This window comes from Haliotis asinina, chromosome 9 (assembly GCF_037392515.1).
Source record: "Haliotis asinina isolate JCU_RB_2024 chromosome 9, JCU_Hal_asi_v2, whole genome shotgun sequence".
NCBI classification, from domain to species: Eukaryota; Metazoa; Mollusca; class Gastropoda; order Lepetellida; family Haliotidae; genus Haliotis; species Haliotis asinina.
In genome coordinates this window covers 54,837,312-54,862,821 of record NC_090288.1, presented here as the reverse complement: position 1 = coordinate 54,862,821, position 25,510 = coordinate 54,837,312, and the positions used below count along the sequence as shown (strand labels likewise).

The 25,510-nt window shown below is 40.5% G+C and overlaps 2 protein-coding genes across 2 annotated transcripts; one reads left to right on the top strand and one right to left on the bottom strand.

Annotated features, from left to right (window-relative positions):
* Nucleotides 1–1,930: 1,930 nt before the first annotated feature.
* Nucleotides 1,931–6,537, bottom strand: LOC137297330 (E3 ubiquitin-protein ligase TRIM33-like). Its single transcript, XM_067829341.1, has 4 exons — nt 6,408–6,537; nt 4,606–5,729; nt 3,986–4,148; nt 1,931–2,138 (listed from the first exon to the last, which is right to left on the bottom strand). Exons 2-4 carry the CDS (start codon nt 5,726–5,728, stop codon nt 1,931–1,933), a joined length of 1,494 nt encoding a protein of 497 aa, XP_067685442.1. The 5' UTR covers nt 5,729; nt 6,408–6,537.
* Nucleotides 6,538–17,521: 10,984 nt separating this feature from the next.
* Nucleotides 17,522–21,158, top strand: LOC137296551 (D(1)-like dopamine receptor). Its single transcript, XM_067828356.1, has one exon. It carries the CDS (start codon nt 17,530–17,532, stop codon nt 18,655–18,657), a length of 1,128 nt encoding a protein of 375 aa, XP_067684457.1. The 5' UTR covers nt 17,522–17,529; the 3' UTR covers nt 18,658–21,158.
* The last annotated feature ends 4,352 nt before the right edge of the window (nt 21,159–25,510 follow it).

Below are 25,510 nucleotides of genomic sequence, written 5' to 3'. Positions count from 1 at the left end.
GGGAACAGGCAAATATCTAATTAAAGCACAGGATAATAACATACTACACAAAATGTGGGAACAATTCCCCTAAACAGCTGGGTGCCCGTGTGCTGAGTGCGGCGTAAGAAAGGATGATTCAGTATAAACGATGTTTTGCTGAAGATACATATGCAGTTACATCGTAACGGGTATAGAATGTCTTGATCCTTCACCAATAATAATTCTGTGAGCAATAAAGATATACTTTAATTCAGAGTGATCTTATCTTATCACCTGATATTGTTGATGGCACTGTACTGCTGCACGGGACAGCGATTCTAGTAAACCAGGTGAAGCCATTCACACAGTCTGCTCACATTCGGTCCTTTGTGGAGAAGCTTTCTGAGAAGGCATAGCATCGTATGTACAGCCGACTCGTTCGCCTGGATGAAGTCGGCGGTTCTCAAATGTGAAACTGAAGGCTTGTTATTTGCTGCTCAGGACCAGTCGCTTCTCTCCAAGTGTGTAATGTATTTACAGAGACTGGCCAACACCTTGTCAATGGATACCCTTCCTTGGCACAAACATCATATCTTACAAGACATGGTGGCATTTTAACGCCTTTTCTCAATTATGCCTCAGCTGTCGTTGTATAAAACATGCATAAATGATATTTGCTATTGAACAAATTATTCACTTTTCTTCACTATTAGCATAATAATGATGCAAAGTACATCTAATGTGTCCATACATGAGTGCAACACAGGCACAACTAATCCATGACAGCACATCTAGTTCACATATTCAAATAACGACATGAGATATTATATGCATGACGATGTTCATGCAAAACACCATATACATGATATTGCCCCTTTCTATTCATAAATAAAACATTTTAGTCATGGCATTAAATATCGTTGTGGTCTTTGTGTCTGTACAGTGGTCATTAACACATTTACTGGTGCAATAAACAATAGCTTGAGTTTTAAGCTTGGCATATTCAGTGGTATATGGCCTGTGTTAATTATCCTTGCCAGGTGCGTTACATCAGTTTGAGCCATGACATGAAGGTTAATTAAAGTGACATTTCAATATTAGTAACTCTTCAAAATGAATGTTTCAGGCAAACATATACAAAATACACACATACAGAAAAATATATGCGGTAAATATATACAAAATACATGCATGCAAAAAATACAAATATGAAGAATACAAACATAAATTGTGCACTGTCACAGTACCCTGGGATGATAACAAGCTTTTGTCCTCAAAAGCAAAACAGATGAGGGTTCAACGTTTTTGAACAAAGAACGTGACAATGAATCAATGGTTGTGCCCTTGTTTGCCCTTCTAACAACTAAAATAACTGTGGTCATTTGTCATCTAAATGTGACTGTCGAAGAATTGTGCAAACCATGATGGGATGATATAAAGATAGTAGCTGAATCGGGGTGTTTTACAATTGCACGAATGCGCCCAGCTTTAAAGCAGTTCAAGCTGGATGCAAAAGGCGCCCGAATAGAATGCATCGAAAGAGGAACAAGAGTCCTGAGAAATAAGCAAATCACAGTTAGATGGGAATAAGTCTTGAGAAATGTAAAACGTCTTCACATACCCCTAGCACTTAATAGACACATATTCACTATGCAGATGGTTGAGGCTTATTCTCATCATTGTGCTAGAAGGGTGGTAGGAAATACAGGAAACTGAAAAGAGGAGAATAAGGTGGAGAACTGAACATTGCTGCATCTGATATAGTGCGTATGAAAATAGTTATTGGGCTGTCTTAAAGAAACATGTCGACTGGAAGAGCTTGTGAATTGAAGAAACGTTTGACTTTGCCTTCCAAGAACATAGGCAGGTACTGTCTCTGTTGTTCTTCATTAAGTTTATGTAATTTAGTTGGAAAGCATGTTTCAGCCTGTCAATGAATAAGTTGACATTGTCCCCACCATCAAACCTGTCAACTCCCAGGTTTCTTGGTTTTGACAGCCATCGTTAGTGGAGCTTTTGGAACAGCTGGTAGAGGAATGGTTGGCCTGATGATTGGGGGTGGTTCTCTATGTGGTGATTGTGGAACCGCTGGTGGAGGAGCAGTGGGCCTGACTTGCCCTTTGCTCTGTGTGGGAGCTGCTCCGTAGGCGTTGAAGGATGGTGTTGTCCCTTTCTGTCTTGACATGTGAGAGGTTTAGGGAAACCCTTTTTCTACCATTTGTTACCCTGTTCGTGTGGGGTACAAGTTTAGATCCTTAAATAGAATGTAGAATTCCTTAAGTCAATGATCAGTCAAGAACATGTTTCAACATTTATTGTGAGGTCAAGTGTGTTGATAGGAAATCACTGACCTCTTTTTATAGCCGAAACATCCCTGATCAATGATGGAATTCTTTTGTGATTGGCCGAAAAGGTACTGTAGGTGCTTTCACTACGATTTTGATTGATTGACCTGGAACAGATATTTTCACTACTGGTTCCTGATTGGACAAGCTGAAATGAATTATTGGAGGGGAAGTCACGTGACCGTGACAGGGTTATTACACCAGCTTAATTACGGAATGTTTTACAACTTCATTCTGGATGTCAATTTACTTCCTACAGCTGATGTCACCTGGCCGCGACAACAGTAGTTGGCTAATTGGCATGGATCTAATTAGACTGGATTTATTTCAGTTGTGGTCTGGATGTCTGTACAGTGGCCATTAACACATTTACTGTTGCAATAGACAATAGCTTGCGTTTTGAGCTTGACATGTTAAGTGGTAATTATCCTTGCCAGGTGTGTTACATCAGTTTGAGCCATGACATGAAAACTAATTAAAGTGACACTTCAAAATTAGCAATATGAATGTTTCAGGAAATATATACAAAATACGTAAAAAATTAGCAATATGAATGTTTCAGGCAAATATATACAAAATACATACATACAGAAAAATATATGCGGCAAATACATACAAAATACATACATGCAAACAAATATACAAATATGAAGAATACAAAGATAAATTGTGCACCGTCACAATTTGCCTTTCATTAGATGTCAACTTAATGTAATATGATGTACAGAACGCTTGGTAATGAGTGAGCCTTCCCGTATGATTCACGTCATATTCAGACAGTTGTTAATCTGTGCACGAATACGTATATCTGCTATCTATTCAACATGTTATCTTGTAAATTATACTTTACACTTTTTTTACCATTTCTTGTCATGTGTCCAAGAGCGTCCGTTGTGTTTGATCTCGGGTGGTAGTTCAGGATGGTGGACAAGAAACAGGGTATACAAGAGTCGACGGTAGAGATGAAGACAGCTGCAGCCATGTTTTATTATTGTTTGGTTGAATGATGGTCGAAATGGTATACACACTGGTAAACATGTGGCAGAACGCACATCGGGACTGAGTGGATGTTCCCGATGTGGGGACCCGCTCTGTCACTTACACACATTCAGAAGTCCGACGGCGATTCTTCATCGTCGATGTAATCGTAGGTGGGGCGACGGCCTTTGCCGCCCCGACTAGGCGCACAGTACGCCCACTTCTCGTTTCCCTAACTGGTCTAGCTTGGTTTGTCTCCCTGGCTGGTCTCTCTGGTTCGTCTCTCTGGTTGGTCTCTCTGGTTGGTCTTGTTGGTTGGTCTCGCTGGGTGCTCTCTCCGACTGACCCTATCAGTCAGTGTTTTATACACAGGGCCATTATGCCATATTGTGCATGGTCACTGGCCCATGCACATGTACTCACGAAAGATTGCCGACATAGGGAGGTGTTAATTGACATGTATTGACAGCGTTTGAGGAGTATGGGTCCTGCCCGGAGGTGGGTTTATGATAAGAGGTTATACAACGACCGTTTGCTGAATTCATTACATAGACAAAGGGGATAGAACTTCGGTGCACTTTGGACATATATTGAAACAAATAGATCGCTTGAAAAAATAAAGTTTTAAAGAAACTTATTGAAATGACTTAGTCTATGACAAACATCCCTGAACGTCGTAGAGCTTTTGTCCTCAAAATCACCTTTTGAAAATAGTGTCTGTCACTCGTGGATAGGGCTTAAAGCGAATATTGGATTTCGGCGCTGAATATCTTTTTTTAATATGCTGAATTAAAACGTCCTCGCTCAGGTATTTTAGGGCAGCATCGCATACTTCATCCAACCACATCAGAAGTTGATTCTTTCCTGATAAATGAAAGATGAATAAATATCCGTTTAATGCAGTTTTCAAGAAGTTAATGGACTTTTCAAGAAAACTGCACTAAAAATACTGCTGAGAACAAGTACCATCTTATAACGTATTTTGATGCGGTTTGCGAGTCAAACACTACTGCTCGCCGATCAGTGTGTACTATTATCACAATACAGTATCATAACGACACCCAGGTTAAATGCATGACATTTGGCTACACACGTTTCACTTGAGGCTATATGGGCTGTAATATTTACACTTTTCACAAAGACATTAACGGTAACTCATCTATGATCAACAACAGGTTTCACTCTTCAGTGAAACATGAGACAGAGGAGTCCATGCACTGGTAAGAACCCGGACAACCCTTTTATCATAAAGACCTATTAAAGTATGTAACCATTAACTAATACGAAGCCACAATTATCTCATTAATGTTGATGTACTCACCTTCCTTGGTGTCAGTACACTCTCTCACATATCCCACTTCTGACAACAGCTTTTCGACAAATTTCTCATTTGAGATACAAAATGCCAATGCAGGTTCTGCTGCTTTTGTTTGTCCTTGATATCGACCTTTACCTTGATTACAAACTGCCGCTTCCATGCTTTTCTTGATATCAGGGTACATCTGCAGCATTTCCACAACATCAGCTTTATCCCTGGCTTGTGTGAAGTATGTTTCAGTTGAGTCCAGAACAGCAAGATTGTGGTCTATCGCCTCTACTTCTTCCTTAGACATAGCCAACTTTGTCTCACTTCTTTGGTCAATGTCTTGGTCCAAACGTGCTTTTCTTTGAGTTAGAATACTTGTAATGTTTTTAAAGTATGTGGTCACATCGGATTTGGCCTTTTCCTGAGCTTGCACAATAGCTGTCTGAATATTTTCTTCACACACGCGCCTCTGACGCAGATGTTGGGCATTTCTGTAGACTGCTTGCATCAATGACTCCAGCTCCACTTGTCGTTCCTTAACCACGTCCTCCAGTTTCCGGAACCCATGACCTTTATGTTCTATAACAGTGCAAGAAATGCAACAGAGTGTATCATCTGTAACACAGAAGAACTCCAGCTGGTGTTTAGGGTGATGAGTGCAGCAGTGACGTTTGCCTAACCTGTTCAAGGGCTGTTTCAGTGCCTCATTCAAGGATATGATCTCATGGTCGTGCGTCAGTTGGTGCCGTTTGTGTACACATGTGCACAGCTTGCACAGATACAAAGAACACTCTTGGCACCTGGAGAAGGCAGAGCTTCCATCAGGACAGTCTGTGCATGGTACCTTCCCATCTTTCTTCATCTGAACAAAATCCACAAGTTTCACCCGGACCGGATCCACGGGTAATGACTTCACCTTCCCTGGGACCTTTTGGACTCGACGACAAAGAGGACATGTGATCTGCCCTTTCCCCTCCTTGGCGAGTAGCTGCTGAAGACACTGTGTACAGAAGGCGTGGAGGCAGGCGATGAGGAGATGAGGACGTCGGTCAGTCTGGTTGAAGTGTTCCACACACACTGGACACTCCAGGAATGTGTCTTTGAGGGCACTCACGTCCACCTTCTGGGCCTCAGCCATTCTGTAATGCAAGCATTACCACCTACTTGTTTGATGAGTGTTACCCCTCTCTCTGACATTACAAAAATCACTAAATGAGTCAATGTAATTCTTCTTTGGCAACTCCGTACTTATTACCTGGGGAGTATCAGAATAAATTGAATCGGGTAACCTGGATCTGGGACAGGTAAGAATGTCATATTATACTCTTTTATGAGAAATAGAATGCATTGCCTTTGAAGATATAGAAATAATTTCACTTCTACTGATTATAATGTATGGTTACGAAACATGGGCGTAACCTGCAAATTTGATGTCAGTATTTAACATAATGATTATACTGATAGGGTAGGGTAATATGGGTAGATATTGGGGTGTGGGTACCCGACCCAGAGTTAACAGGTATCAACGAACTAGTCGTGGACAGTGGGATTAACGTTGAGTGTGGATTATGTGGCATTCATATAATTTTCAAACAGCTAAAGTCGGTTGCTAAAGCTCCATTTAGAAACATAAACGTCTCACAAACTTTTACCAACCCACAAAGCAGCTTTTGATAACAAAATGATGCTTTTCTTCCGGGTCCTACTTTCTGTTTCTCCAAATACCCTCATGATCATGGCCCATGTCTTGTTTGTTATAATAACAGCTTAAGGAGATATTTTAAGTATTTTCCTGATCCGAAACACTTCATACTAACCTCGATACACAGTAACGAAGTGTCGCTGAATACTTGTTGTTCTCACGAAGCCGGTACGCTATTTGTACGGGTATTCTGGGTTCCTACCTGCGCTCTTTCGTGGAACTCATTAATGGATGACGTAAATTTCAGCCAACCTCGCCCTTTTCCGGCTCTTTCCGTAACCACATAGACCGTAGCCGATCATGTTCAGACAGGATCCTGGTATGGGCATTCTGAACGAATGAAGTACATGATGTTCACGGTAGCAGGATAGTGCTGTGTAGGCAGCATTTGGCTCTAATTCGGGAGACGCAAGATCAGGTTATTGCGACAAAAACATATTATTTTGTCTTGTATAAAAATGCAAAGACATGTGGGATTGTGGGACTAACTTCACGTATAACCCGTGTAGACAGTGACAGAGAGCGGGGTCATTGGAGGCTGTCTGTGCAGAGTTGCGTGCCTTGGACGTGCGGGAAACGATAAGAGGATAGACCACAAGGTTTTTGTTTCTTGTATTGTCACTACCATATATGTACTTCCGGCTTAAACCAAAAGGGTATACGTCATCGCACTGACTGAAGAATGTTTTCCTTTACGCCGTCGAAAAACAAAAGTTCAGTTAAAAGAGTGCTAGTCGACACGGGTACATCGCAATTGGATGGATCTTCTATAACAGGCTGTTCTGATCTAGAAAATGGTACAATACGTCGTGGAGTAGCATAAAAATCGGCTCATACATTTATTCCCTCAACACACAAGCTGTCTGAACAGAAGGAATTTGGTATGTTATTTTTCAGTGTTTGTCTGGTGGATTGTGTGGTCGAGACTTTATTTTGTTTTATTTACAGACGGCCCCAATTCAGTGGGAGTAGTGCGGTGTAAAACTAGACTCATTCACTCTTTCATTAAACTAATATATATCCAATATTCCAAACTAACATGTTATCCAGTACGTTCGTGACAGTTTCTTTTCGTAGCCGTGTACATGCACCTTTGTCTGCTGCGGTTATATGTTAACTCTGCCTTTGCATGTGTTTGTGACTGGTGTTAGCGGTGAGGCACAATACGCTCACCTGTCTGTTTGGTATCATCAGCATTTGATGCTGGTTTATAACCACGAACTTTTGTAGTTTTCTGTTGTGTTTGTTTACTGTGCGCACCTGAGGAATATGCATGTGTGCGTGCGTGCGTGCGTGCGTGCGTGCGTGCGTATGTGTTCACAGTATACGCGGGGCCGTGGGGAAGATTAGTGGTTAAAGCGTCACGCCGAAAACCCGGGTTCGATTCCCTACATGGGTACAATGTGTGAATCTCATTTCTGGTGTCAGCCTACCAACCACCCAGCTAGCCAGGTAACGAAGAAGCCAGCCAACCAGCCAACCAGCCAACCAGCCAACCAGCCAACCAGCCAGCCAGCCAACCAGCCAGCCAGCCAGCCTATATTATGCATGTATATAAGACAATAAATAAGCGTCCATTAAACACTCCATATCAAGTTCATTTAAGGTGATATATTGATTTGCCACTGTAACGGGTGTCTACAGTGGGGCAGGAATGTATGTATGTATGTATGTATGTATGTATGTGCGTGCGTGCGTGCGTGCGTGCGTGCGTGCGTGCGTGCGTGCGTGCGTGCGTGCATGCATGCATGCATGCATGCAGGTGGGTATGTATGTAATGTATGTATGTATGTATGTATGTATGTATGTATGTATGGAGAGAGAGAGGGGGAGAGAGGGAGAGAAAACTACAATGTATATGATTTGCACAAGTATCATGGATTGAATTGCTGGCAGACATGTGCAAATATCGTAAGTGTGTGTCACATACCAAAGTAACCACAACAGAAGAATAGTTTGTTTTGCAAAACTTTATTCCTCCCCTTAAGATATAAGTAACCCCAATACCTATACTAAACTAATTCTACAGGTGCAAATACAACTAACTAATCTAATTACCTAACCTAGCTACATATACAGTTCTGTCTACCACTTATATTGCTAAAGTTCTAATAATACTACTACTACTACTAACTACACTAAAATCCTAATACCCTCACTAATATAGATAATGATTACATATAATCCCAATCAGAAACTAAACAATTGAACTAAATAACAATAAAGGAATTAGCCACTCAGAGAGAACACTTTCTCTTTACAATGTAATCAGAATGTCAGTGCACTTTGGTTCCACTTGGTGACGTCATGGTATTTGTGTGGTATCCCTCACACCCAGGCGATGGTTTCCCTCACGGAGTTTAAGGGGCCTGTGTAATGGTTGATGGCTGTGCCATCCACATCTCACATTACTAGGAGATACATGCTCCTTGTACAACAGGGAAGACTCTTGTCTGTCTCCTTACAGGCGGAGATAATACCCCTCTCCTTACTTTAAGGATAACCGGCCAGTTCCGGGACACTACAATACAATATAAGTAACTACAGTTACTCAGTAAGACATGTGTCAATGTCTTATACTTTATGCATGTACTTTACTCCGATTTACATATTTGAAAGTGGAACAGTTTTTGTGGAACGATAACATTCAAATTTTGAATGGCTTTGTGGCTATATAGTGTTACAATATGCACATATATCTAGAAATACTACATCAGTAAAACAATTTCTTGCTACATCTACTCAATCAATAAATACAAAAGTAATAATGATAATAAAAACTTACGCCAGCCAGCGTGAGATGCAATCCCATACAAAAGTTGAACCCATACAGGTGAACACAGTGGTGATTCTGGCTGACTGTGCAGATTACTACCCTTCCTCACTATTTATATTGACCTCCCATACCCAAGCTACTCAACACCTCTCTATTGTTTACAAATTAACACCCCAGCTCTCTGGCCATACCTGGTCACGCTTCCCTGAACATAACCCTGTTCCCATAGTATTACCGAACATAATCTAACAACAACTCCCAACAATATATAACACACTCTAACAATACCATACTACATCTATTTACAGTACCATAAACTAATTATATAAACGAAATCATCTGTGATCTTGACATCACTCCCCTCTTCAAGTAATTGTACACAAGTACAATTATATATTACACTCAAGATCACATTTAAGTTTGTTTTAATGCATAAATATCATAAAACACAATTGTCTAAATGTACAATAGCACAGTAATACATAAGAAATAACTGCTGACAAATAATCTGGATATGCAGAGAGTACATTATTTACACACTGCCATACACATAGTATGACTAGGGTGAACACCGGCTCAAGAGATCAGCCCCAACATTCTCACTTCCTTTGATTGCACGAATTAGAAATCTGTAGGGTTGCAAAGTCAGGGCCCACCTCATCACTCGTCCATTGGTCATTTTTGCCTTGGTCATCCATATTAAGGGCTGAGGGTCAGTCTCCAAAATAAATTCTCTCCCATACAGATATCTTTCTAACTTCTGTATTGCCCACACAATAGCCAAACACTCTTTTTCTATTGTAGAATACGCTCTCTCACGATCTACTAACTTCCGACTCACAAACAATATTGGAAATCGCTCACCTTCCTGTTCTTGTAGCAGTACAGCTCCGATTCCAACGTCAGAAGCGTCTGTTCTTACCAAGAATGGTTTCTTCAAGTCGGGTAGTTTCAAGATAGGAAATCTTGACATATGGGTTCTTAACGTAGTGAAAGCTAATTCCTGGCTTTCTGTCCATATTACCTTGTTTGGCTTTCCTTTCTTTGTGAGATCAGTTAACGGAACTGCTATGGCTGCATAGTTTGGGATAAATTTCCGGTAGTACCCGGTCAGTCCCAACAACGCTATAGGCTCATTACATGTCAGCTTGATCTTATATTCCATACAATCTACCTTCCCTGGTAAATCACTCAGTACATCTTTGAATTCACTTATGAGCTCCTTCACATCATTTTGTTGCTCCTCTGTCAAATCTTCAGAAATGTCTACATCCTGATACGTTTCCTTAGAAACTAAAGAAGGTGAAGCTATGTCTAACATACTCACCTCTTCAGCCTTGACATCCACCAGACCAGCACTGACATGCACAAGTTGAGCTATGCTGACGTCACATACAGCTGTGTCCTTGACCTCCTCTCTCTCAATGTACCTTTTCAGTAGATTGGCATGATAGGTTTTAATCTTGTTACCAACCTGTATTCTGTAATTGCCAATGCCAAAGGTATCCAGTATTTCATATGGCCCTTTCCACTGCAGCAACAGTTTGTTTGAATCAGTGGGCAACAGAATTAATACTTTATCACCAACCTTCATTTTTCTTGGCTTGGACTTCACATCAAAGAACTTTTTGTATTTACATGCTTTCTTTTGAAGTTCTTGCTGTGCTACGTGAATAGTCTCCTCAAGACGGTTTTGAAGATCTAGCACATACTCATATGTGGTTCTTACCTCTGGATTTGGTATATCTCTTGTCCAGATTTCCCTCAGAATCTGTACTGGTCCTCTCACAGTGCGTCCATATAAGAGTTCAAATGGGGCAAAACCCAAACTCTCTTGAGGTACCTCTCGGTAAGCAAATAACAAAGCAGATACATACCTGTCCCAGTCATTTGGTCGTTCTGCACACATCCGTTTCAGCATCGTCTTCAGGGTTCCATTGAACTTCTCTACTAGGCCATTGCACATTGGATGATAAGGGGAAGTAGTAAGCTGATGTATGGACAATAGTCTACTTACCTCCTTCATCACGCCTGACGTGAACTGGGCTCCCATGTCTGTTAATATCTCCTTGGGGATACCAACCCTACTGAATATCTCGAACAGAGCTTCGGCAACATATTCCGTCTCTACTCTGGGTAAAGCTACTGCTTCTGGGTATCGTGTTGCATAATCAACCACCGTCAGTATATACCTATTACCCTTGTCTGTGACAGGATACAATGGACCAATCAAATCAACAGCTACCCTCTCAAATGGCACTTCAATTAATGGCATTTGTCCCAGTGGTATTTTCCTTACCTTTCCCTTCGGCATGGTACGTTGACAAATATCACAAGACTGAACATGTCTCCTGACATCACCAATTACTCCTGGCCAATAAAACTGTGAGATTACCCTATCTAGAGTCTTCTTGATTCCAAGATGTCCACCCATCAGTGCTTCATGACATACTTTCATTACCTGTGTGCGCAATCCAACCGGTACTACTGCCTGTACAACTTGTTTACCATTGTCCATTTTATTGGAAGTATGCTTCCTATACAGCATATCATTCTCCACAAAGTAAGAGGAAGTACTATGTCGGGTCTCCCTAATCTTACCTTCTTCCACTAATTTTCTTATTTTGTTCAGACTTGAATCCTGATGTTGTAGGGATACGAACTCACCTCGACTCAGTGTCAACCCAACAGGTTCCAATGTCTTCAAGGGTTCCATGCCTACTTGGCGTACTCTTCTCTGGCTCCTTGTCTCTACAGCACCTACTGTTTTAATGTCCTGCTTATCCCACATCAAGTCTGGATCTCCTGGCTCTCTAACTCCGGGAATATTGCCTAATATTAAGTCACAGATTGGTGTGTCCATACATGCTGCTCTCACCATACCCGTGTAAAAGGGCGTATTTACAGTAATCCATGCTACCGGAAGTGTCAAGATCCTGCTATCTGCTAATTTACAAGATTGTGTTTCTGAAGTCAAACATGCATCTTTTACCATTGACCTCCTCACTATTACACCGTTACATCCCGTGTCTCTAAGCACATCTACTGGAGTGTCGTTTACCTTTCCCTGATAAAATGGCATGCGGTGATCTTTGGTAAGCACACTCCCTGAGGCTACATCTGCTTTAGTAACCTCCTCTGAAGTTGCTGCATCACCATCTAGAACTTCATGTATGCAGGGCTCTACTTTTGTGTTATCTGGATGTATTAGAGACATGTTTGTGTTGTCTTCACTCACCTGGATACTTGCCACTTTAAACTTGGGTTTCTTGCACTGTGCTGCCAAATGCCCAGTTTGATTGCAGTTGTAACATGTCCTTTCCTTAATAGGAACAAATTGTTTGGAACAAGTACCATGTTTACCTGATGCGCTACCCTCGACTATTTTCCCTTTGGAAACCTGCTTGTCAGTTTGACCTGGAATAACTGGTCTATTGTATCTTCCATGACTCGTACCTCTAGCTTCTATAAATTGCTCTGCTAGTCTAGCCATTTCCATCGCGTCTTTTGGCTTTCTCTCTCTCAAGAATATACCCAGATCCCTTCCAGTCACATTCAAAATCTGTTCACGCAGCAGCAAATCTCTCACACCTTCGAACGTCTTTTGTGTACCACTTAGTTCAATCCATCTGTTGAAATAGTTCTCAATTCTAACTACAAATTGTATGAAAATCTCACCTGTTTCAGTTTTAGCAGTCCTAAATTTCTGATGGAATCCATCCTCAGTCATTTCATAGCGTTTAAGTAATGCAGTTTTAACTGCATTGTAATTTTCAGCCTCAAAGGCATTTAACCGGGAGTATACTTCTAAAGCCTTACCTTTCAGCAGAGTACACAGGTAAGCTGCCCAATGGGACGGGTCCCAGCCTTGCGCTGTAGCTACACGTTCAAACCTTTGCAGATATGCATCAATATTGTCATTGTGGTCGTCAAATGGAGGCATTTTAGGCATCTTGGGAATGGCTGCCGATCTATTCTCTCCTACCTGCCCTTCTTGATTTCCTGCCGCACTCTTTTCTAACTTGGCTAGTTCTATTCTTTCATTTGACTGTATTTTACACTTTTCTTTCTCCAATTCTAATCGTTCTCTCTCTCGTTCCCATTCTAACCTTTCTTTCTCCTTTCTTTCCTCCAGTTCTAACTTTTTAATCTCCCGCTCCCTAGCTCTTTCCTCCCGTTCGAGCCTGTCCTTTTCTTTCTCATTCTCCAACTCCATTTGCTCTTTCACAAACACTCTCAAATCATCTTTCTCATACCCTAAACTCTGACCCAGTTTGATAAGTTTGTCAATGTCCATAATTGTCTGTATGAGGGCAAAGCAGGGTACACAAAAAGTCAAACTGTCTGGAATAAATAGGGATCCTACCAAGAATAAAACCGGAGGTGATTTCCCATATATCCCAATGTTCAAAATGTTCACGACGAACCAATGGCCTTAACTGACCAATAACCACAATACACCCTCCACCCTTGAATTCCAAATCATACACTCAAGGACGCAGAAGTGGTGCCGTATGTTCTAACCCTTCTTTATGGACACAAAGATTCTGCAGCGATATACAATCAACAACGCTACATCAAATGCGCTACAGAACACAACTAGGGTTCCCTTTGATAGTGACAAATAATCTAATTATCCCACCGCTGCCACCAAAATGTCACATACCAAAGTAACCACAACAGAAGAATAGTTTGTTTTGCAAAACTTTATTCCTCCCCTTAAGATATAAGTAACCCCAATACCTATACTAAACTAATTCTACAGGTGCAAATACAACTAACTAATCTAATTACCTAACCTAGCTACATATACAGTTCTGTCTACCACTTATATTGCTAAAGTTCTAATAATACTACTACTACTACTAACTACACTAAAATCCTAATACCCTCACTAATATAGATAATGATTACATATAATCCCAATCAGAAACTAAACAATTGAACTAAATAACAATAAAGGAATTAGCCACTCAGAGAGAACACTTTCTCTTTACAATGTAATCAGAATGTCAGTGCACTTTGGTTCCACTTGGTGACGTCATGGTATTTGTGTGGTATCCCTCACACCCAGGCGATGGTTTCCCTCACGGAGTTTAAGGGGCCTGTGTAATGGTTGATGGCTGTGCCATCCACATCTCACATTACTAGGAGATACATGCTCCTTGTACAACAGGGAAGACTCTTGTCTGTCTCCTTACAGGCGGAGATAATACCCCTCTCCTTACTTTAAGGATAACCGGCCAGTTCCGGGACACTACAATACAATATAAGTAACTACAGTTACTCAGTAAGACATGTGTCAATGTCTTATACTTTATGCATGTACTTTACTCCGATTTACATATTTGAAAGTGGAACAGTTTTTGTGGAACGATAACATTCAAATTTTGAATGGCTTTGTGGCTATATAGTGTTACAATATGCACATATATCTAGAAATACTACATCAGTAAAACAATTTCTTGCTACATCTACTCAATCAATAAATACAAAAGTAATAATGATAATAAAAACTTACGCCAGCCAGCGTGAGATGCAATCCCATACAAAAGTTGAACCCATACAGGTGAACACAGTGGTGATTCTGGCTGACTGTGCAGATTACTACCCTTCCTCACTATTTATATTGACCTCCCATACCCAAGCTACTCAACACCTCTCTATTGTTTACAAATTAACACCCCAGCTCTCTGGCCATACCTGGTCACGCTTCCCTGAACATAACCCTGTTCCCATAGTATTACCGAACATAATCTAACAACAACTCCCAACAATATATAACACACTCTAACAATACCATACTACATCTATTTACAGTACCATAAACTAATTATATAAACGAAATCATCTGTGATCTTGACAGTGTGAACAACGGCGTTTTGGATTACAGTTTTGTGAAGAATTCGCTACTTTTCACTGAGTTTCAAGATAGATTGAACTCGTGACAATAATGTTTTCAATGCTTTACGATACATCAATTCATGTGTAAACAGTACCTTTAACCAGCATCGAATATTTTGCGAAATCTAGCGTAGAACCGGTGACAAAGTAGCTACATTTACTCTAGTGATTTCGATGGGTAGTAAATATATATTAACTGGTATGTATGTAATATATATCACATATAATGCAACTATGCAGCAAGTAAGGTATGTAAAACAATGTATTCAACAGACCATATGTATGCATGTATGGCGATATTACGATAAGGGCAGCGTATTGAAAACTTGACATTCTCAGAAATGCTCCTCCACAGACAGGCGACGAAGTCCGCCTTCAGCAGTCACATTGCTACGTTTCCGACCTCAGTTGATTTAAACTTCCCGGTACAAAGATGACGACATTAGTATTACAAAGATGGAGAAAACACATGTTTTTCCTGCCATATCTCTCCCTCCCACGTCTCTAGGGCATGCCGTGCTGGGATTATTGATTGCAAAACGGGAGAGAACGCTTTTACTGCCTGCCTGCAGGATTCTCATAAAATATGCTGGCTGGTCACGTGATCTGTAGTGTTAGCCATCATGGATTGTTGATTGTGGGAAAGGAAGTGAAATTTGTCTTCTTGTACACCGTCTAGGTGCTAGTGGTATCCCGTGCTTGTGGAAGTCTGGTGTGAGCGAAGTGTCGCGTGCTTTCAACGCTGATTAATATGCAGGTGGGTAAAGGCAGCTGGAGGTCGATACCACCTGTGGTGGCACTCAGACGCCAACTCTGTCATGTAATAAAATATGCGTAGGAAGTGAATGTATATGTGTGATCGTAGTTGTTCAATATGTATCAACAGTTTGACCTAATCTATGTAGACAAGCGTAGGAATGTGTCCCAAACATGTACCGTGGCATGTTTACTTTATATTCATATAAGTATAAACATATAAATATATATTTACCCTGAATGATAAATAGCCACATAGGATCTTCGTTTTTAAAACTTATATTTCATCGTGGTCGGTACTACTGGTAACCATTCGAGGCAAGTTATTTATGACAAAGGTGTCACTGTTCCCACTGGGGGTGTTTGAACAATTCCTCTAAATTTAATCGATTCTGTCTGCCATTTTACATTGTATTATAACCGACAGACCGTTTCTTTATGTCAGAGTTCAGAGGACGCACCCTAGCGCCGACTACTGACACACAGACGACGCAAGACATAAGCTTGTGACTATCTCTGTCCTTGTTAGAGGGTAGTATTGTGATGACCAGTGTGAGCTTGTGACTGTCTCTGTCCTTGTTACAGGGTATTGTTGTAATGACAAACGTGAGCTTGTGACTATCTCTGTCCTTGTTAGAGGGTGGTATTGTAATGACCAATATTAGCTTGTGACTATCGTTATCGTTAGAGGGTAGTGTTGAAATGACCAACATGGGCTCATGACTATCTCTGTCCTTGTTAGAGGGTGGTATTGTGATGACCAGTATTAGCTTGTGACCATCTCTGCCCTCGTTTGGGTGTAGTATTGTAATGATCAATATTAACTTGTTACTATCGTTATCGTTAGAGGGTAGTATTGAAATGACCAACATGGGCTCGTGACTATCTCTATCCTCATTAGAGGGTAGTGTTGTAATCATTACATGGCATTTATTAACTTGCGACTGTTAAGGATAGTGTTGACAACAGCCTGTGACTAGATATCTCTGTTCTTAGCGGATAGTGTCGTAATGCCTGGCATGAGCCTGTGACTAGACATCTGTGTTCTTGTTAGAGGATAGTGTCGTAATGCCTGGCATGAGCCTGTGACTAGACATCTGTGTTCTTGTTAGAGGATAGTGTCGTAATGGCTGACATGAGCATGTGACTAGATAATCGTCAGACAGTTTTTTTTATGTCATAGTTCAGAGGCCGCTCCCTACCGACCACTGACACACAGACGACGCAAGACATAAGCTTGTGACTATCTCTGTACTTGTTCGAGGGTAGTATTGTAATGAACAGCATGAGCTTGTGACTATCTCTGTCCTTGTTAGCGGGCAGTTTTGAAATGACCAACATGGGCTCTTGACTATCTCTATCCTTGTTAGAGGGTAGCGGCTGTGTTGTAATCATTACATGGCATCTATTAACTTGTGACTGTTAAGGATAGTGTTGACATGAGCATGTGACTAAATATCTTGTTAGAGGATGGTGTCGTAATGGTTGACATGAGTCTGTGACTAGATATCTCTCTCCTTGTTAGAGGATAGTGTCGTAATGCCTGGCATGAGCTTGTAACTATCTCTGTCCTTGTTAGAGGGCAGTGTTGTAATCATTACGTGGCATTTATCAACTTGTGACCGTTAAGAGCATACACAAAAACCTAACTAATCTGTCATTATGTTCAGACGGAGTGTTCTGGTGACTGACATTATCCTTGAACTATCTAACAACCTTTGGGGGTGCGAAGTGAAGACTGAAACTCGTGACATGGACTCGCAGTGTTTTTGAGATTATTCAGTGACGTCTTGTGTTGCAGATGACCGGCGAGAGCAGGCTTGAGTGGGCAGAGACCAGCGGTGCCGAGGACATGCGACGCCAGGACAGGTATGGGGGCAACTTCTCCATTCCCGAGTTCAAACCCTGGGGCACCCAAGGTGCTGTCGCCACAGTGTCCATCATATTCACGTTCTGGATCGTGCTGGCGAACGCCTTCCTCATAGCAGTAATCCTGACCAGTCGCTACCTGCGCACCCAGAGACCTACATTGTACGTCGTACAAATAGCAGTAGCAGATCTGGCGGTTGGAGTGTTTTATTGTCCGCTGGCAGCAGACTTCTACCTCCAGCAGGTGTGGACCCATGGTTGTGAGAGTTTGTTTATCTGGAATACGTTTCTTTACTACACGACATTCGTTAGTGTTCATGCCTTGGGATTAATAAATCTAAATCGTCTTGGCGGTCACTGCTGTCGTCTTCAGTTTGGACCAAAAGTGAAGTTAGCCCTAAACTTGACCTTGATTGTTCTGCTGTGGTTCTACCTAGTCCTTTTTGGTCAATCCGTCAGGAATTGTAGAGAAACTGAAGCTGTCATCATCCACCCCAACCTCTTTTGTCATGCTGACATCTCCTACACTGGTGCTATCACCTCAGCTCTAATTGGATTCTTCGTCCCCGGGGTAGTCACTGTCATCTTCCTTATCATAATAATCATCAAGGAAAAGTTCTCCAAATCAACTCACCATGAGCTCAACAGAATAGAAAACAAGGTCTTCAGTCTGAAGGTTCTGTCTGGAGCCAACGCAATCACCCTGTTGATGTCCCTCCCTTGCTTTGTCCTCAACGTGGGGCTGAGTCTAGGAAGTTGTGGATCCTTGGAGTGCATCCATTGGAGCCTGCCCGTCACAACAGTCTTTGAATGGCTTCTGTTCGCCAAATCGGGCATTCAGCCAGCAATATGGCTCATCAACCCGGACTACAAAACCGCCATGCTGCCCGTGGTTCGCTTCATCAGACGACAGCCAGGGATGGATACAACGGAACTTGTGGAAGCTGACGATAATTCAGATGAGGATGAAGCTTCGAACGACGGTCCTGAAGTTCACACTCACAAACCCCAGTGTGCAGACGAAGCACCGACTGACACAGGGTATGGAACCAGTTGCTGACTTCAAAATACTCCAGATTAATTATATGGGATGAGACTATTTTAACACTGACCTGCATGTCTGTGCGTTTGTGGACAGTAACCGACAGAAGGTTCGTGAATAGTCTCACCTTTTAACCTTGGAAAACACGTATTTGAGATGATTGATGCAGTCTGTTCCAAATCGCAATCCAATCGCAAAGCAACCCGGGATTTTGATATTCTCACAAACACCACATGCACTAATTGTCAAATTCATTTCAGATTAATGGTGGTATATCTTGATAACGCACATTTACATAAAATAAATAATATGTTTAGAAACATAGACGTAGATAATTAACGTCACCACCATAGATTAGTCTCCATTATTTTCCATGTATGATGTCATGGGGCTCAGATCGCAAAATGGTATTGAATATGATGAGACTGGTTCACACTAAACAGTAATTAAACCAGGTTTTCGCGAAAACGATATGCATGATACTATGCTTGTACGATGTGATATTTATACGCCCTGTGTCACTTTGACTGGTGCCAGCATTAGGCATACACCCACTTAAGCGTGTTCTTGGGGACACAATTACCGTTACAGCGATCACACCCAACATGACGGTCTCTGTCTGTCACTAAGTCTCAGGTTAGCCTCGTCAAGTTATCAGTGTCCATTCTTCAGCAATGGTATTTTTTTCTGTTGCATCTAAAAGAAGTGTAAATTTTCTTTTGAATTGTAGATGAACGTGTCGCCATCAATATTTTTATTCCTATTATGAAGGTATATGTTATAGGAATATGCATTATTGAATCTCATGCATATGCTGCCTGGTGTTCTTAGAAAGCGAGCTTGCAGTGCACTTCGCTTTGTCGCCTTCGTAACTAATCGTGTCATTCCGGCAAGCCGAATGGCGTCTCGTAGCCATCTCGTGTTTACGACTGGGTCCTGTGTAAGCGCAAACGGGCATGGAGATGGAAATAGTCTAGTACTGTTATCAATTAAAGATAACTCTGAATTTCCAAACATGACTCTTAGAATATATCCTTCATCCCATGGGCAAAATAGCAATGCAATCTCATTCCCTTTGCAAATGTGTCTCGGTGTTGACAGTTGTTCATCCTTTAGCTCAACTGCTTTGAAATGCGTTTTACTACCAGTGTTTTGATTGGTTTGCCACGATTCTTGGCAGTGATGGCGTACGAGGGGGCTACGAGTCTTCTTGTAGGTCACGGAAAGAGACGAGTAGTTACGAATGCGTTTTGCGGAAGATATGTTGGAACTACAAATTAAATTGGTATACTCTGCTTTGTCTATAACACTAACAGTGTCAACAATAACCTTTCAGAGCATGTCGGTTTGTATGAAAAGTTGGAATAAAGGCTACAGGTTTAAGGAACTGATCAAAACATAATTCACATTCAATTTAATCTAAAAGAAAAGTTTGAATGAAAAGGTTGCAGGTTCAAAAGGTGTTTCACTTTCAATTTAATCTAAACTGAACAGTTTAAATAATAAGAAGAGACGAAATTATCTGTTGTGAACAGACTTTCATTTCATCAACGTGTTTGCAGAAAGGAATGGCTTAGCTGACTGCAATAGCCAGAAGCGTATGTAAAATATCTTACATGTTCATCGCTTTACATTGTTTAGCACATAATATCGCTTCTTCAGCATTGATTGTATTTTATGTTAGACATTTCATGTAGTTGTATGTGCCACCATCACAATTACTACTCTCAGTATGTATAAGTTGCACAAGCCACTAGGAACTGAATGAGTGAGTGAGTGAGTTTAGTTTTACGCCGCACTCAGCAATATTCCATCTATATGGCGCCGGTCAGTAAATAATCGAGTCTGGACCAAACAATCCAGTGATCAGCAACATGAGCATCGATCTGCACAATTGGGAACCGATGGCATGTGTCAACCAAGTCAGCAAGCCTGACCACCCGATACCGTTAGTCGCCTCTTACGACAAGCATGGTCGCCTTTTATGGGAAGCATGGGTTGCTCCTACCCCAGGACCCACTAGGAACTGCTGAAGCACACATATTGTCGTTGTATATAGACAATAGTGATGTAATTGGTATGCGTATTACTGGTACGCTTTGGACTATAAGATATTTAATTTGTATTTACAGGTACATAATATTTCAGTTCCAACGTTCGCACACACTTCCAAACCTGATTGTTCGTTCGTGCTCTTACCATTCCGCATGTCAGTATTGTAAAGAGTTACCTCCCTGTATTGTATTTTACCTCTCAATTTATTGCTGCAGTTTTCCACTCGGAAAATGAATATTTGTTAATTGTTTATTCATTGCGGTGTTAAGGAGAGGAGTGCTGTATTTATACCATTTGGTGCATTGTTATTTGTGCTTGTGAATACGGAATACCTTTGATACTCATTGTTATGGGTAAATATTCAGTGGCTGAAGAGGCACGGCACTGTGCGTTGATGGTGCTTTTCATGCCATGCTTGTTTTATCTTGTTAATTGATTTGTTGACTTAAATAAAACCTTTTTTGTTCACATGTTCTGTGTTTTTTGTTCTGTTTATGTTATCACAATATAGACCACCAAATGGGATTTTTTCAAACCAATCTAAAATGGAGACAGTTCTTACGGATATAGAACTATTTATGCAAAGTTTCCACATATAGATTCTAATGTCGTTTTAAAAGCATATCCTCATTCTTCATCCCCTCAGCTTCTAGAATGCCAATCAAAGAAGTCATACTGTTTTTCGTGGAACATCGCATACTAGTGCTACCACTATCTTAAGTCATTGTTAAAGTATTTTAGCAGATTAACGCATAGTTTCTGAACATATATACTTGTGATACGAAGAATAACTACTATGAAATTTGAAAGGAGACCCAAAGAGCTGGACACCCGTGAAGGTCCCGGGGTAGAATAGGCCTTCAGCAACCCATGCTTGCCACAAAAGGCGACTATGCTTGTCGTAAGAGGCGACTAACGGGATCGGGTGGTCAGGCTCGCTGACTTGGTTGACACATGTCATCGGTTCCCAGTTGCGCAGATCGATGCTCATGTTGTTGCTCACTGGATTGTCTGGTCCAGACTCGATTATTTACAGACCGCCGCCATATAGCTGGAACATTGCTGAGTGCGGTGTAAACCTAAACTCACTCACTCACTCTAAAGAGCTGGGAGATTCAGTGGAAGTCTGGATAAGTTTCATCAAGAGCTTTTGCAATACCTAGAGGGTTGAGCGGAAGGGAAACAATGCGGTTTAGGTACTGTTTTACAGACTAGGTTGGAGTTAAGATCTCCCTTTAAGCAGATCATTTCATGGAACTGGGCCTTGGATAGCAGCACCGCAGTAGACCTGAGTCAACATTCTCAAAGGACTTATTTTGCGTTCATTTGTTGTTTAACGTCACACTCAGTAATATTGCAGGTGCATGGTAACGGTCTATAAATAAATAAAACGGACAATCAAGTGATCAACAGAATGAGCATCAATCTACGCAAAAGGGGACCAATGATAGGTCAACCTAATCAGCATTCCTCACCTCCAGATCCCGTTAGTTTCCTCTTACAACAAGCATGCTTTCTGAATCTGACCAATTCTAGCCCAAATTTTCATGGGTCCCTCGAAGCAATGACTAACAGACTTTTAGTCTGTACTGATGACAACTTGTTTGATAAAGATCTGTGCTGATAAACATAGAGGGGATCGATTCTAGGTGTTAATGGAATGGCACTGTTGGCACATATACGAGCAACACTTGCATCTATTCAAAGAGTATCCGAGTTACCTCCCTTCAACTGTTGCGCAGCAAACGAGCGCTCACATACTGCTGGATGTCTGGAGCTCCTGCTATATACACAACTTATTCACGGGTTGCCATGTGCTGTATAAGGCCTGTATTTGAACATATTAATTATGTTCATGGGCGTCAGACAGCAGTATATTCGTGAGCGCTGTGTCAGTTAGGGCGCATTGGTCAAACCAATAGTTTGTTATAGAAACTCATGGCCTGGTGTCTTCTCCCGCAGTTTTAAAGACAGTTTCCTCAGTAGCAATGACGAGTGGTATATATAAGTAGTTTTCACCACTAGTGTATATCAGTAATATTCACCAGCAATGTATATCAGTAGTATTTAATGTATATCAGTAGTATTCACCAGTAGTGTACATCAGTAGTATCCACCAGCAATGTATATCAGTAGTATTTAATGTATATCAGTAGTATTCACCAGTAGTGTATACCAGTAGTATTTACCAGTAGTGTATATCAGTAGTATTTACCAGTAGTGTATATCAGTAGTATTTAACAGTAGTGTATGTCAGTAGTATTTACCAGTTGTGTATATCAGTAGTATTCAACAGTAGTGTATATCAGTGGTATTCACCAGTTACATATACCAGTAGTGTATATCAGTAGCATTCATCAGCAGTGTATATCAGTAGTATTTACCAGTAGTGTATGTCAGTAGTATTTACCAGTTGTGTATATCAGTAGCATTCATCAGCAGTGTATATCAGTAGTATTTACCAGTTGTGTATGTCAGTAGTATTTACCAGTTGTGTATATCAGTAGCATTCATCAGCAGTGTATATCAGTAGTATTCACCAGTAGTGTATGTCAGCAGTATTTACCAGTAGTGTATATCAGTAGTATTTACCAGTAGTGTATATCAGTAGTATTTAACAGTAGTGTATGTCAGTAGTATTTACCAGTTGTGTATATCAGTAGTATTCAACAGTAGTGTATATCAGTGGTATTCACCAGTTACATATACCAGTAGTGTATATCAGTAGCATTCATCAGCAGTGTACATCAGTAGTATTTACCAGTAGTGTATGTCAGTAGTATTTACCAGTTGTGTACATCAGTAGCATTCATCAGCAGTGTATATCAGTAGTATTTACCAGTTGTGTATGTCAGTAGTATTTACCAGTTGTGTATATCAGTAGCATTCATCAGCAGTGTACATCAGTAGTATTTAACAGTTGTGTATATCAGTAGTATTTACCAGTAGTGTATATCAGTAGTATTTAACAGTAGTGTATGTCAGTAGTATTTACCAGTTGTGTATATCAGTAGTATTCAACAGTAGTGTATATCAGTGGTATTCACCAGTTACATATACCAGTAGTGTGTATCAGTAGCATTCATCAGCAGTGTACATCAGTAGTATTTACCAGTAGTGTATGTCAGTAGTATTTACCAGTTGTGTATATCAGTAGCATTCATCAGCAGTGTATATCAGTAGTATTTACCAGTTGTGTATGTCAGTAGTGTTTACCAGTTGTGTATATCAGTAGCATTCATCAGCAGTGTATATCAGTAGTATTTAACAGTTGTGTATATCAGTAGTATTTACCAGTTGTGTATATCAGTAGCATTCATCAGCAGTGTATATCAGTAGTATTTACCAGTAGTGTATGTCAGTAGCATTCATCAGCAGTGTATATCAGTAGTATTTACCAGTAGTGTATATCAGTAGTATTTACCAGTAGTGTATATCAGTAGTATTTACCAGTAGTGTATATCAGTAGTATTTACCAGTAGTGTATATCAGTAGTATTTACCAGTAGTGTATGTCAGTAGTATTCAACAGCAGTGTATATCAGTGGTATTCACCAGTTACATATACCAGTAGTGTATATCAGTGGCATTCATCAGCAGTGTATATCAGTAGTATTTACCAGTAGTGTACATCAGTAGTATTTACCAGGTGTGTATATCAGTAGCATTCATCAGCAGTGTATATCAGTAGTATTTAACAGTTGTGCATATCAGTAGTATTTACCAGTTGTGTATATCAGTAGCATTCATCAGCAGTGTATATCAGTAGTATTTAACAGTTGTGTACATCAGTAGTATTTACCAGTTGTGTATATCAGTAGCATTCATCAGCAGTGTATATCAGTACTATTTACCAGTAGTGTATGTCAGTAGCATTCATCAGCAGTGTATATCAGTAGTATTTACCAGTAGTGTATATCAGTAGTATTTACCAGTAGTGTATATCAGTAGTATTTACCAGTAGTGTATATCAGTATTATTTACCAGTAGTGTATGTCAGTAGTATTCAACACCAGTGTATATCAGTGGTATTCACCAGTTACATATACCAGTTGTGTATATCAGTAGCATTCATCAGCAGTGTATATCAGTAGTATTTACCAGTTGTGTATATCAGTAGCATTCATCAGCAGTGTACATCAGTAGTATTTACCAGTAGTGTATATCAGTAGTATTTACCAGTTGTGTATATCAGTAGCATTCATCAGCAGTGTATGTCAGTAGTATTTACCAGTAGTGTATATCAGTAGTATTTACCAGTTGTGTATATCAGTAGCATTCATCAGCAGCGTACATCAGTAGTATTTACCAGTAGTGTATGTCAGTAGCATTCATCAGCAGTGTATATCAGTAGTATTTACCAGTAGTGTATATCAGTAGTATTCACCAGTAGTGTATATCAGTAGTATTTACCAGTAGTGTATATCAGTAGTATTTACCAGTAGTGTATATCAGTAGTATTTACCAGTAGTGTATGTCAGTAGTATTCAACAGCAGTGTATATCAGTGGTATTCACCAGTTACATATACCAGTAGTGTATATCAGTAGCATTCATCAGCAGTGTATATCAGTAGTATTTAACAGTAGTGTATATCAGTAGTATTTACCAGTAGTGTATGTCAGTAGTATTTAACAGTAGTGTATGTCAGTAGTATTTACCAGTTGTGTATATCAGTAGTATTCAACAGTAGTGTACATCAGTAGTATTTACCAGTAGTGTATATCAGTAGTATTTACCAGTAGTGTACATCAGTAGTATTTACCAGTAGTGTACATCAGTAGTATTTAACAGTAGTGTATGTCAGTAGTATTCAAC